Source organism: Microdochium trichocladiopsis, assembly GCF_020744255.1.
Source record: "Microdochium trichocladiopsis strain MPI-CAGE-CH-0230 chromosome Unknown B0I36scaffold_12, whole genome shotgun sequence".
Taxonomy (NCBI): Eukaryota; Fungi; Ascomycota; class Sordariomycetes; order Xylariales; family Microdochiaceae; genus Microdochium; species Microdochium trichocladiopsis.
In genome coordinates, this window is record NW_025763555.1 from 830275 (window position 1) to 843143 (window position 12869).

The 12869-nt window shown below is 52.4% G+C and overlaps 5 protein-coding genes across 5 annotated transcripts; 1 reads left to right on the forward strand and 4 right to left on the reverse strand.

Annotated features, from left to right (window-relative positions):
- Window positions 1-36: 36 nt before the first annotated feature.
- On the reverse strand, window positions 37-1121 carry B0I36DRAFT_44121 (uncharacterized protein). The gene is made up of 2 exons (XM_046162895.1): window positions 1104-1121; window positions 37-1039 (listed from the first exon to the last, which is right to left on the reverse strand). Exon 2 carries the CDS (start codon window positions 647-649, stop codon window positions 125-127), a length of 525 nt encoding a protein of 174 aa, XP_046005877.1. The 5' UTR covers window positions 650-1039; window positions 1104-1121; the 3' UTR covers window positions 37-124.
- Window positions 1122-2580: 1459 nt separating this feature from the next.
- On the reverse strand, window positions 2581-3129 carry B0I36DRAFT_337139 (uncharacterized protein; the record flags this gene model as incomplete). Its single annotated transcript, XM_046155645.1, is given in 5 exon segments — window positions 2581-2686; window positions 2716-2721; window positions 2737-2835; window positions 2966-3025; window positions 3075-3129. Coding segments are annotated over 5 exon segments (301 nt in total), but the record flags the coding sequence as incomplete, so codon positions are not given.
- Window positions 3130-3702: 573 nt separating this feature from the next.
- B0I36DRAFT_355075 (uncharacterized protein) lies at window positions 3703-6265 on the reverse strand (the record flags this gene model as incomplete). The annotated part of the gene is made up of 9 exons (XM_046157395.1): window positions 3703-3882; window positions 4002-4043; window positions 4102-4146; window positions 4199-4247; window positions 4348-4575; window positions 5465-5607; window positions 5745-5795; window positions 5981-6127; window positions 6245-6265. 9 exons carry the CDS (start codon window positions 6263-6265, stop codon window positions 3703-3705), a joined length of 906 nt encoding a protein of 301 aa, XP_046005879.1.
- A 1479-nt stretch (window positions 6266-7744) lies between these two features.
- Window positions 7745-8871, forward strand: B0I36DRAFT_388914 (uncharacterized protein; the record flags this gene model as incomplete). The annotated part of the gene is made up of 1 exon (XM_046161279.1): window positions 7745-8871. Exon 1 carries the CDS (start codon window positions 7843-7845, stop codon window positions 8869-8871), a length of 1029 nt encoding a protein of 342 aa, XP_046005880.1. The 5' UTR covers window positions 7745-7842.
- Window positions 8872-9658: 787 nt separating this feature from the next.
- On the reverse strand, window positions 9659-11441 carry B0I36DRAFT_388915 (uncharacterized protein; the record flags this gene model as incomplete). The annotated part of the gene is made up of 4 exons (XM_046161280.1): window positions 10769-11441; window positions 10014-10522; window positions 9772-9931; window positions 9659-9671 (listed from the first exon to the last, which is right to left on the reverse strand). Exons 1-4 carry the CDS (start codon window positions 11425-11427, stop codon window positions 9659-9661), a joined length of 1341 nt encoding a protein of 446 aa, XP_046005881.1. The 5' UTR covers window positions 11428-11441.
- Between the last annotated feature and the right edge of the window lie 1428 nt (window positions 11442-12869).

Below are 12869 nucleotides of genomic sequence, written 5' to 3' on the forward strand. Positions count from 1 at the left end.
CAGCCATAGACCACCATTATGTCCACTGCAACCTGAGGTCGATCTGAAGGTGTACACATCGTGCTGCACCGCAGGCGGTACTCTGACGCAGGTACAAAAGTGGGCGGATTTAAGCCATTTACCTTTAGGTCTCCCAGCATGACTTCGATGATCTTATGCGGGGTGCTGATCTCAACTTCAAGTGGGTGAGCAAGGATGCCAAGAAGGCGTGGGGAAATCGAGGAGCGTGGGGTGAGAACTTCCCAGGAAGTTGGTGACTCGGTGGCAGAGGGACGCAAGTGTTGGCCTGCCCCTTCAGCTTGACTCTACTAGCACGTTCTCGTGGATGAGAGGCAGTTGCAAAAGTGGCAACTGAAACATGTTCTCGGCGCCTACAATAAGCATTTCCACAACCCAGGCTCTGAGGCGCCGCTCTGCTGTCTGGGACCCAGTTGCCTCCACCAGTGCCATGATTGCCTTTCATCCAGGTGCTGAAATGCTCTTGGCAGTACCGAGCTCGCATGAGGAAGTCACAAGGTTTCGCGACAGGCCAACTGTTCGTGGGGCGGCGCTCCCAGTTGCAACAACTTACCACAAGTTCTCCCGTAAGCATTGTTTCTGCGCATGAGCCTCCCGAGCCCCGAAGGCGTCGCCCCTTAGTCCTTCGCATCCCAGCTCGCTGAAGGGTGGATGTTCTACGCAGCGCGCCGATAGGTGACGGAACGGTCAGAGAACATCCACTCACCTTCTGGGATTACAAGAGAATCTTGTGTGCGACGAATTCCATGGGTCTTGCGTCGCTTCACCATGAAATACCATGCCACAAGCCAGGCCTGCGATTCGGCGCATATCACTCTCCACCGTCTCTTCGGCACTCCTTCGAGGTGGAGAGGGTCCGCGACGATGTGAAGCAGACCCCAAAGGTGAACAACGACCAGGACCCTCGTCTGAGCGTTCAGCCTCGCTATGGGTTCGACTAATATGCCCCCATAAATTGTCGTTTCGAGAGAAACGCCTTTGGCAATAATCGCACTGAAAGTCTCGCCTTTTCTCGTGGACGCTGGGAGTACCTGTGTCAGTCCCACTACCGCCTCATAGCGGAACAGCTTTTGGAGTTGACTGACGTTTTCTCATGTCTATTGCGTTGATGTTCTTTTGAAAGCTTCTGGAACAAATAATGAACCTGCACTTGAAGTTGCGCGGAGGAGGGGTCTCGATGTCCAGAGCGCTGGGCAGACTGCTGCAGCCTTGTGGAACCACTGCCGGCATGGGCGGGTCCATCCCACTACGGTAAGTATCTACACTGAGGTCAGATGGCTCCATAGGGACTGGAGGAAGTCTGCCTCGTGTCCACAGACACGGGACCGCTGCAGGATGTGTGTAGGGGATCTAAGTTGTCGCTACGGGGGAATGATTGATTGTGGTCCATCTCGAAGCTTAACTGAAAGGAATGCTGAAGATCTGCAGTAGTAAGGCTGAGGTTTCGTAGGTTCTGTGTCGAACTCTGGTTTTGACCGTACCACAACACTGCGGTCATCATCACCACTGAAGAAAGACATGTTGGCGTTAGGGCTGGAAAATAAGCGACAACGATACAGAGCCCAGAAATCTCCTCTAGCATCCTGAAAGCCTCTCCTTTATAGAAGCGCGCTGGACACAACCGTACACAAGACGTAAATGGCTTGAAACAGGCCGGTTCGGGCCAATAGCATATGGGGAGCGCATTGCACACCAGAAGGCGTTCGAGCAGAAACGGGCAGGTTCGGGCCAATAGCATATGGGGAGCGCATTGCACACCAGAAGGCGTTCGAGCAGAAACGGGCAGGCCACATCGTGACCGTGGCCGACTCTGTGATGGCAGCACAAACGTGGTTGTGGTAGGCTTTGAACGGAAGCTCGCTTTCCGAATGGGGTTCGGTAAAGGCTCATCCATTTTCATCCGTAGAGCTATAATTAGAATCTTGCCTGTGAGAAACGTCCATTTAAGTTCACCAGGCTCATCGTCGGAAGGCCAGGTCGTCTGGGAAACAGCCATTGGCTTATGCATCTTACCCGTCTCCTCCGATCTTCCCCTTCTTTATTGAGCAGTCACGGATAACTCACCGAAACCATGCCAACTCGACCGTCGCATTGGGAAAAAATGGCACTACAGTTGCACTTGAGGCAATCAGAGAGCATCTTCAAGCGATGAAGAAGGCACCGACGCCTTCACTCAAAGAGCTTGTCGAGATGAGGACGCGAGAAGTTGGAAGCCTTCGAAACGAGTTGGCCTACAAAGTAGCCAAAACACAGCTTGGCGATGACTTATGTGCCGAGCTCAAATACATTGCAGAGAGGTTACACATGGCTATCACCACGTACCAAAAGAACAGAATGACATTGATCGGTCAATGAGAGAACAATAATTTGGATTGGCAGGCTGCGCTACTGACTGCCTTACTTTCCAAGATCTGCTCGAACTCATTGCATATGAGATCTAAAATAATGTAGAGCTGACTCAAGGCATCAGGAATCATTTCATGCTTCGTGCCCCCCCCCCCCCCCCCCCCCCCAACCCCCCCAACAACCCAACACACACACACACACACACACACACACACACACACACACACACGTGTGTTAAGATGACCACGGCTGGAAGTCCAACATTTTCACGTCGACGTCGCCGGCCCAAACGTTCCCTCTCAAAACGGCTCGGGGGATTTGTGCATACTGGACAAAGATGGCATTAGCAAGGGAATTCGAAATAAAGAGGAGTGTGAGCATACGAGAGACGAGAGTCCTCCCTTTGCGTATTGAGAGCTCTGTCTGAATAATGCTTTCGGGGCCCATGCTAGTGTAGCAAAGAGTGATGCGAACCCAGGCGCTGTACTGTCCCTCGAGACGTTTGTTTAGACAGATAGTCTCCTCTGATGAAGAGTCCAATGTCAAGAATCTGGACAATATAAGTAATGACCGCTTGAGAGCATCTGTGTCTGGAACTCACATAATATGTGTCAAGAGCAAGCATCTCGTCCATGAATTCCCTTACCCAGAACCTGTGTTCTTTCGGAGGCGACAGCGTCATTCGTAGTGAAAGCATCGCGGAGCATACCCTCTGCTTCCAATTCCCAGTAGAGCGCGATCCGTCGACTCTTGGCCATGCATTGTCGGTACAGACGTAGTAGTTCTCGAACGTACGTGAGCTGACCGGCGATGCCAACGTCAGTCGCGAAGAGCAGGACCGTACCGTACCGGCCAAGCGATATGGTAGTGCCATATGGGCTGTCCACGAGAGCACGGTATTCTTGTCTGGTCTTGGCAGATGCTTTCAGCGTGAATCCTCGCCGTGGCCGAGCAAGAACAACAATAACCTGCCGGCCACCCTCACCAGTCTCTGTCCGGCAAATCTGAAACGGCTGCGACTCCAAGAATGATAAAGTAGAAAAACCCAAGACAGTGAAGTAGAGGAACCCTCCGAGCAACACAGCTGTGCCTAGCGCCTCTGTCACTGCTCCCCCGTTCCCGACTTTAGATCTTCCTGTTATTTCGGAGGGCGCTTACATGGCTAGCGTGGTCTGGTCTACAGCCTCGGTTATTATCGGTGGAGTCCTCTTCTTCTTTATTTGTTTCTAAGTGTGCGGGTGGAAGGAAATGCGGGGACAGTCCCAATGGTCGCTGCGGAAGACGAAGCATGTTGCAAACGTGTGGTCATGATTAAGTTGCTATATATACATCATGTACTTAGACAGGTCTGTTCAACTCCTCATCCTCAGTTCCAAGGACGTCCTCTTCGCCGCCTCTGTCGGTTCGGCCTCGGCTTTCCGTTTGTTCGTATTCCCCTCCAAGGACTTCTTCTTCGGCGTCTCTGTCGGATTGGCCTCGGCTTTTCTTTTTGATGACTTCACTGGCTTGAAGGTATTGCTATGCAGTGCCTTAGTGATAGTCTCACAGATTGTGACTCTCATCTCCTCAGCACCTGGACCTTGTTTTTGTGATGGGACTGGCATTCCAAGCATCCTCAGGCGGGCGGTTTCAACTACCAGAGGGCCGCAGCTGGAACCATCGTTCTGGATAAAGCCAGTCTACGTATTGCAAGTCAGTGACGGGCCTAATAGGAAAGTTCGAGCGTGGCTCACTCACATGTGCGTGGAACATGTAATCTCTGAACTGTGCTCGACAGGCATTCTGTCCAGATCGTCAGTCCAGCGTCCGACTCGATCTCGTCGCGCAGCCTTACCTTGACGTCTTCGTTTGCGCGGTTCATGGAGTCGTAGTGGAAGATCTTGCTTTGTTTCGCGTCTATCTCGAGAAGAGTGAAGTGGTTGTCGTTCAAGAAGAGAGGGAAGAAGCCGATGCAATCTTGCCCCTCCTAGTCCATTGTTGCACCTGCTTGGCGGCGGTTTGGCCAAGGTTTTGCCTCCACTTCCTTGAATTGGAATCGAGAAACCGACGCGGACATTGGATAACTTGTCCACGAGGTGCATCGCCAAGAGAACCAGATCTTGATTGAACCATCTGCCGGTGTTCAATCTTCTGACACACGCAGCCTCAAAATGGAAATCACCAAGAAAGACTGTGTCGGATTTGGAGACTTCGCCAAGCGGTATTTGCAGCCTAGTGATCTTCTCTGAGAGTGATGCCGACTCCGTCCCTGCGTTGACTGTGAAGCCAAGCTTCGCAAGAGCCTTCGCAAATCGTTTGTTATCTGTCTGGCCCTGGTTGATGAGATCACGGAGGTTCGACTTCCGCTGCCTGGAGAATGGCCTGCTTCATCGGGCATCCTTCAATCCGGGCAATAGATTCTTCCAGAGCCTTGTTGGTTTGCATTCCGAATGATCTAGAATGACAGTGAACGCGTGTCGTTATTCGATCGGCTGACAGACCAAACCTCGAAATGAAGTCATGAGGCATGGTTCTGCCGGAATCAGAGACCTGGCGAGGCAGCCCTTGCAACTGAGTGACCTCTGGAGCGACTTTGACTCCATCTCTCCGCTCGTTGGGAAGCCAAGACGGGCGGGAGCGGCATTGGGCATGGGGCTGAGTGGAACCTGTTCAGGGGGTTGACAGAAGGTCTCCAGAGCCCCGTGCACGCGCTGCAGCAGCTTTCTGATCCAACGACCTCCTTCATGCCTGACCGGCACGGCATATCTAGGCACAACCACCGGCACACCGCAAGGCTGCGTTGTGCATGGCTCCCGCCTTGCCGCACCGCCTTGCCGCACCGCCATCGACCAGAACTGCGCCGCCTTATGGAAAGGCGAAGTGCTGGCTAATTGGTTTAAGTGAAGTGGCCTTATCTATTGTCTTTTTATGACCAGCAAGAAGCATTGTTAGTAACGAGAAGTTCAGAGCAGTCCACTAGCCACCCCAAGGGAATGGCTGCGGGTCTCGTCATTGTCGTTCGCCGTGGGCCACGACATGTCATCGTTCGTGCAACCAGTCACCCATCCGTCCATCCCACGCACAGCAGCGCCAGCGCGCCCTCGAACTCGAGGTTTTATACCTGGACAGTCTGTCCATACTACTGGGCTTGGTGTAGTTGCGCTGGGCGCCGGTCAATTCTGGGGAGTTGCCCCAGTTCCGAGCGTCTGACGTCCTGTATTTCTTGTTGAGTAATTGCGTTCTCGGGCTTTTGGCAGTGATCGCCTACGATTGTGTTCTCAAGGCCTTGCAGCAGTTTCTTAGCGGCTCTTTCGGCTTTGCAGCATTTCCTCTGATGAGGATGTTAGCTGGCCGTTAATTTGTAGGAGTGGTGGGGTGTTAGCGAAGGTTTCGCGTCTAACCTGATTGTGAAACGAGTTATTTGGCTTTTCCCCAAGAATAGAGCACTTGGCCTATGAGTTTAGATATAAGTTAGCTTTTATAGTTACATGCGAGGAGGCAGGCTTGTTGTCGTCCACAGCGGTGATTTGTCGTTCGAGCAAGGATCTGGGAGGCATGGCAGATAACCTGAGGAGCGTTCACTGGTCCGGACTGACGCGGCTCGGGGTTGGTAAGTCAGCTCATATCTGCGACTTACCAGACCGAAGAAAGAACCAGCTTCTACGGGCTCAACTGTGACAGCCAGTAGAGCTTGCGCGAATACTAGCATGGAATCCTCAGAGTCTTCTGGTACTATTTGCTGTTCATTGTGGCAGTTGATGTCGTGCACGAAAGGGCGTTCACCCTACCATACACAGCGACATCCCCAATACATTCCCCTCATCACTTTCAGGTGTATTGCCATCAAGGGTACCTCTGATACATTGGCTATCGCGTCTCATGGTACGGCTACCTTTGTTACCCTACTTTCAATGGTCAACATGCTTTTCATGAATGTCTAACGACGAGCTTGTTTCTTTCCCTGAGATGAAACCTGCTTGTTGGTAACGCCAGCGAATGAGTTCCTCCTGCTGGCTATGGCGTCCAGCTCGATCCCAGCATGCTTCCACAGCATCCATTCCACTTGTCCTGCCTCGGACTACAACGACCCAGTTTGATCCCCAAACCCTGGCGGTAGTAGTGCTGGTATTCAGGACCCCACTGTCCCTCGTGCCCCTGTACACTGCCATTGGAGACCTGGCGGCTCTGAGAATGGCCGTGCCCATCTTGCATCAGCTTCGATGGTTCCGCTAGACTTCCACTGCTACCGCTTGTAACGCTTTTGTTTGAGAGGTCCTGGAGATAGCCGGGTGTTGGGAAAGAATCAATATGCATCACGGACTGATGATACGCGTCAACTGGCCATAGAGACATTGACGTTGTGTCATCGCTCGATTGTGTGGAGGTTGCAGACGCGAAGCTGCGGCAGCCGATTGGCAGAAGCCCTATCTGCCAAATTTCAGGTTCCATCAGAATATTCTTGGGAAACGGTCGTTTGGCGATGGATTGCGATTCAGTGGAGGGCCAGCGGCCGGATAGCGACTTTTGCAAGAGAGCAAGGTAGGACGGACAGACAACTAGAGTCGCTTCGTGTTATGACCGAGGCCAAATGGTTGGTGAATAACGTAGGCGGCGGTGGAAGACTACTGAAGGGAGAAGGCAAAGAGGGAAGGAGAGGAGAATATCTATGTAAGACTGAAAATAACTTAGCATCCTGGTTTTGGCAAAGGGCAATCTGCCTTGGCTGAGCTGAACTGCAAGGCATAAATGAGAAGGGGCTAAGACAAGGTATAACAGACTGCAGAAGTGGCGGAGGCGACCGGGGTCCGGAGTGGAATGCATTACTACTGGCATGCAGGAGCCGATGTCTATAAGGGGTTATATGTAAGCGAGAGGTTACTCGGTAACCTAAAGTTCTCCGAAGAAGATCACCAGGAAGATATTGGAATTGGGAAGCCGGAAGCCTCTCACCGGCAAATGAAGAAAATTCGCCGAAAATCCGTAGTATATACATACCACGAGAGGTGTTTATCAGTTATGCCTGCTGAAAGCTAGATAGGATTATCTGTAAAACGTACGGATCACGAGGATAGATTTAGACAGGCAATGTCGCGGATCGCCACCATCGTAGGCAATGTCGAAAGAAAAAAGAGCCTTAAAACCAGCACGTATAGATACTCTGGTACGTCTAATAGCATTGGAAGCACCAGAAACAGCGATCCGCTCCGCCCATCGTAACTAGCTCGGCGACTACTCCTCTCTTGCTTCCTCGAAAGGTGACGGCGCAGTAGTAATCACAACTGCAGTCATGATGACGAGCCGAGATCATTGCCAGCAGCCAATTTCTCTGGTGTATGAGATAATAAGTACAATGAAGGCTCCTTGTGGGCTGTCCTGCTTGCCGTTTCGCTGCTGGTCTGACAGCGTCGTTATGTCATTACGACAGATTTCGGTCGAGCAGCCCTTACAAGGTACAAAAGCATCGACTTCTCCGACTCCATACTGCGAATTTATTGCCATATGGCGCCATCGAAATCTGAGCTCGGACAGCAGAGACGAATGTGGATCAGGCAAAAGACGTTCCGGCAGAGAAATATGACCCCGGGCCAAAAGTGGCTCGATTCAGTCCTTGAAGACAGCCGCTTCAAGCCGAAACGTCACTCGGTCATCCCGACAGCCCAAGAAGATGTGCTCGGTACTCTTATAGACGATATTTTCCACGGATTGCCCTATGAGGTGCTTCCCTACAAATCAAGGAGCAGCAAGCCTGTCACAATAGTCACGGAAAACCTTTGCTACTTCGAATCCCTTTACCGGAAGACAAATCAGGAGGCTCACGCTTATTTTACAAACAGGTTGGACGAAGCCTCATTTACCAATTTCCAGAAACAGCACGGACCCCGGCTGGTGGAGATTCTCAGAAAGAGCCATCTCAGAGGCAGAGACGGGTGGCTCTGTGAGAGCGAGATCTTCACGTGTCTGCAGCTTCTTCTCGAGACTGTTCCAAAGAAGTGCATTATGGCCCCAGATGAGGCCGTCATTCCAGCCATTGAAGGGGAGCCCTTACAGCTATTCGACCACAAATTTCTGGCGCAGGTCCAGCAGGAAAAGCCTAAGTGTATACTCCTCCCCTGGAACGCTGGACATCACTGGGTTCTTTTCCTGATTCACCTGAGCGGGAAGGGTCTTTTCATAATTGACACGGTTCCTCGAAGTAATAGCGAAAAGTTTGCGGTCGAGTGGGCTGCGCACTTCATGCCTGTCTGGGACACGACCGGTTTGGGCGAAATAAAGTCATGGGCACTCTGCAAAATTGGGAAGCAAGATGACGACTGGAGCTGTGGCTACTGGATGCTGGAGGTTGTGCACCGGATCTGTTTTCAAAAAGGCCTACTCGAGCAGAACTGCAAGGCCCCTACGGCGCTAATCAGTGCTGGAGGCCCCATGGGGGTCGATCCACTCCTCGATTTCATTCGCTCGGCTATCAATATCAACATCACGGAGGACCATCTCGACAAAAGCATTCTGCCTGAAGGTCATCGATCATAGAATACTGACAACATAGATTACAAGCATAGATGAGGGTCTGAACCTCTTACATTAGAGCGTGGTCTTGTGATTGATGATAACTTCAAAGGCCTATGATGCACTCCACAAACGCGATAAGGGTAGAGATAATTGGAATAGGAGTAGGGATACCGCTAGCGATGTACAACAATTTCGCACAGGTATGGGTCTATGCTGTCGAACTCGACGTGTAGACACTTGCATCTTCTCTCTTCGCAATACACGCATCATAGAACGAGGCTCATAACTCTAGGAGTGTGTGCGATAGGTTTGAACCGGCTTGGGCCGGAGGTCGCTGGCCTGAGGTCAACCGCGTTCCACTGTGGCGATAGTTCTCTGGTTAGCAATTCCCACTCTGTTATCGTTATCTTTAAACACGAGCCAGGAAACTCGATTCCGGTATTGATAGGGCTCCGGTTATATGCTAGGGTGTATTCCTTGGTCGTGCATCTGTGTAGAAGCTTGGTAAACTTACAACATGCTTTAGATGCTCTTGTCCACGTAGAATGGTGCGCTTTCTGGTATGTGGATATTCAAGAATAACGGTGCATTACAACTTGTGTATACGGAGCTCAGAGCCCTCGGGGCACTATAATGCAGCTGGCATGCCTGGCCGAACTCACATACATTCCCTCGGAGACCGGTGTGTTATCAGATCACATTTGCCCAGTCTAGCAGGCACGGGGCTCGAGGGTGGAATGCAAAGAAGCTACCTCGTGCTGAGACGCAACATGAATAGCGGGGTTAATTCCATTTACTGAACGTTTTTCTAGAATACGAGCCTAAATAGTTGGTAAAACATGCGGGTAAGACATTAGTCAATTCTCTCGCTTCAGCCTCGGCTATTGCCCTGCGTCATGCACGATCTGTTCTTTGACCAACGCAGCATCGATGACCTTGGCCACTTGTTGCGCGATGCTGGCTGCCGGCCGGCTGACGGCGTCACCTCTGTCGCCAACTTCCAAGTCAGGCGCGGCGACATTGAGCGGAGGGAGGGCGGAAAAGGTCAGTGTATAATTGAACTGGTTCTCGGACATAGTGCCTGCTGGGATACTGCCGAGGTTAACGCTGATCTGGGGCGCGGAGAAAAATCGGCGCAGTGGAAAGCCACCCCCGAAACGTACCATCAACATTGACACTATGATCCGAGGATATGAAATCTTTCGGCAGGAGCAATTGTTCGTTTACGTTCGACTCCACGCTCAGGCTCCAGTTCGGTGTAAATACCTTGTGTCGGCAAAGAACAGGGGCAGTCTGTTCCCGTGAGCCTCTAGATGGTACTACTTGTAGGCCGTACAAAATATCCGAATCAGTATTGGAATTCGTCTGCCGAGAGAGGTCGACAAGCAAGTCACCGCTCGGTCTTCTACGGAATTCGGGGTTGCATAGCTCGCTGCTGAGAGCCTTTCTGATCAGGGGCCACGCGAAATTCATTTGTGGCGAAGATATGCCATCGAGCGCTGGCTCATCTGAACTGATGAGGTATTCGAAAGCGATCGCCAGACCGACCATTGACTGCAAGTCGGGCTCATCACCAAGGTACTCGTGGCTAGCTTCAAGCCAGCGGGCATAGGAAAACGATTCACCCTGGTTGATGTTGAGGCTCTGTGTTGCCATGAAGTCGGCAAGACGACTGGAGTTACTGTCGTCAAGCTTCTGGGCTCGGACAATCCCTTGCACCATATCGCTCAGATTAGACGGCTCTAATCGCATCTCGCAGCTATCATGTTGACGTTGTCTCCTAATGTGGTCATGGAAGGCTACACAGTCTGTCTGCTTAAGCAACTTGTCTGCCACCAATCGGGGTATTTTCTGGTCGCTTCTCATATGACGCAGTATCTGTCCTACCATCCGCGGCTTCTTTAATTGATGAGCGTACAGCAGGAGGAAATCGTGTGCTGATTTGAGCCTTTCGACAACGAGTTCCAGAAAATCCTCGTTTGTGTGGTCGATGATGCTGTAGCAGAGTTCGTCCATGACTTGTTCGGACGGCCTCCAACCAAGGCGGTCCATAGCAGCGTTGAAGCAGTCGTGTGCACGAAAGTTGGCTGCGGCTACAATGATGCGGCGGAGGAAGTCGGGATTTACCTGTTTGATGTGGGGTTTGGCTTCGTCAAATCTTCCCTTCCGCAGCAGTGCTACAGCCACAGCTTCTCTCCATTCATCCTTGTCTTGGTGGGGATACCGCCGTAAAGATATCAAAAACCAGTCCGGGTCGCGATTGGGGATCTTGTCTTTGGAATAATGGCTGGTATACACGTCGATGGTAATCTGGTCGATCGACGTCGCGATGCCGCCAGGTCCGCGACATAACACTGTCTGCTCCTCATAGTAAAGGAATAAATAGGAGGAGTCTAACGTCCGATGCTTGACCATGCTGCCGTAGAGTCTCTTACTGGCTTCTTCCCCGTAATCGCGCAGTTGCTGGCACGACTGCGCCACATTGTAGAGCTCACGACAGCCAAGAAATGAGACTATCTCCCAGAAAAGATCTGCAGGCATGCGTAGGAGCGGCGGCAGCGGTTTGACCTCACTCATTGTGTCGTGGTTGGGTGATACCTGCGGAAGTGTGCAGCGACTGAAATGGGTTTCCGTCGGGCAGGACGAGCAGGCTGTCGATCTAAATTCTGGTGGGGGGGGGGCAGTAGCAAGCTGCACCTAGCGGGGTTAATGTCGGCTCGGCTGCAAATAACAAGTCGGATTGTCTGCACTTCAACGATCTTCTGTCGCATGCTTCCTTGTAGAGCAGACTGAGCAGTTCGTACTGGATCGTTCGGCCTGGTCTTGCTAGCCGCTGACTCAGCGCAAATCGCCCAGCGGCCAAGGCATTTCTCAGTGGGCTGCGCGAGATTATCGCATTCTCGTTCGGCACAGCTATTTCAATGCAGAAGCTGTGCAGAATTTGTTTCGCAGTAACACTCCTTGACATGGTACTCCATCATGCCGGGGTGAAGCGCGCTTGAGGACAGAAAGTCCCGGACATGCTCTTCGCTTCTGCGCTATCTCCAGCGGGCCGGCGTGCGCAGCAGAGTGCCGGAGTGCAGAGCCGTCATACCATTACCGGGAAGGAGTGGGAACGCACGGCTAATTGCCAGGCAGGGTGCAAGTCTCGCCCGAGGGCGGAAAGAAAGTGCTCCAGGAGATGTACTTAGGCTCTAGTTGCAAACCCCTGTCGTCTATCGCCCTGCCATCGATCTGCCAGACAGTGCAAGACACCACACGTTCGGCGCCACGTGCGTGGCGGCTGTATCAGCTCAGCCGTGCAGCTCCTCCATTAGGCGCATCGACTCAGGCCTGACAGTCACTGTTTACAGGCGCACGCGCACCGGAGTGCCTGCACGCACGAATCCAGAAGGTCTCCTAAACGATCCTCCCACTGATCTTGTCTTCGACAAGAGCCCAGCGATCCTATGACCGTTCGGGGTGTGTGCACACTTCATATGGTTCCAGAAAAGCTCTTTCGTTCCCGAGGGTCTTAGTCCGATCGAGACCAAAGCCAGAGACGTGATTGCGGAAGAAGCGGGCTAGAAATTGGCTAGAAATTGGGACAAAGACCAAGGCCTGATCGGGAGCCTCGTTGCAGAGGGACTGGCACGATGCTGACCGCACAACAATGAAGAGTCCCATGCTCGCGAGAGCCACTGGCTTGTGGTTATCCTCCCTACACAACATTCTTCGTTGCGCTCCTGTGCACACAGAGACCCCCGCTCCACCAATCGGTTCCGTTCCAGTTTGGCGCGTCCTCCTGATCTTGCACCCCGCCTCGCGACGCAGCTCTTACCGCAAAGAGCGCAGGGTCTCCCTGGGGCGGAGTCGCCACGACTGCTAGGCGTGGAACGGCACGGGCCGCGACAGGATCGGCTCGCCATTGGTAGGCATTCTTCCCAACGATCACCCCACGTGGACCCAAAAGCACCAACGCCGACTTGGCGCGCGATTCGTCCGGGCGAAACGTGATTGAGGATATTGCTGGGGAGTCC

Bases quoted from the DNA above. Each gene is read 5' to 3' on its own strand.
- B0I36DRAFT_44121 (XM_046162895.1), bottom strand. From the start codon at position 649: ATGCGAAGGACTAAGGGGCGACGCCTTCGGGGCTCGGGAGGCTCATGC.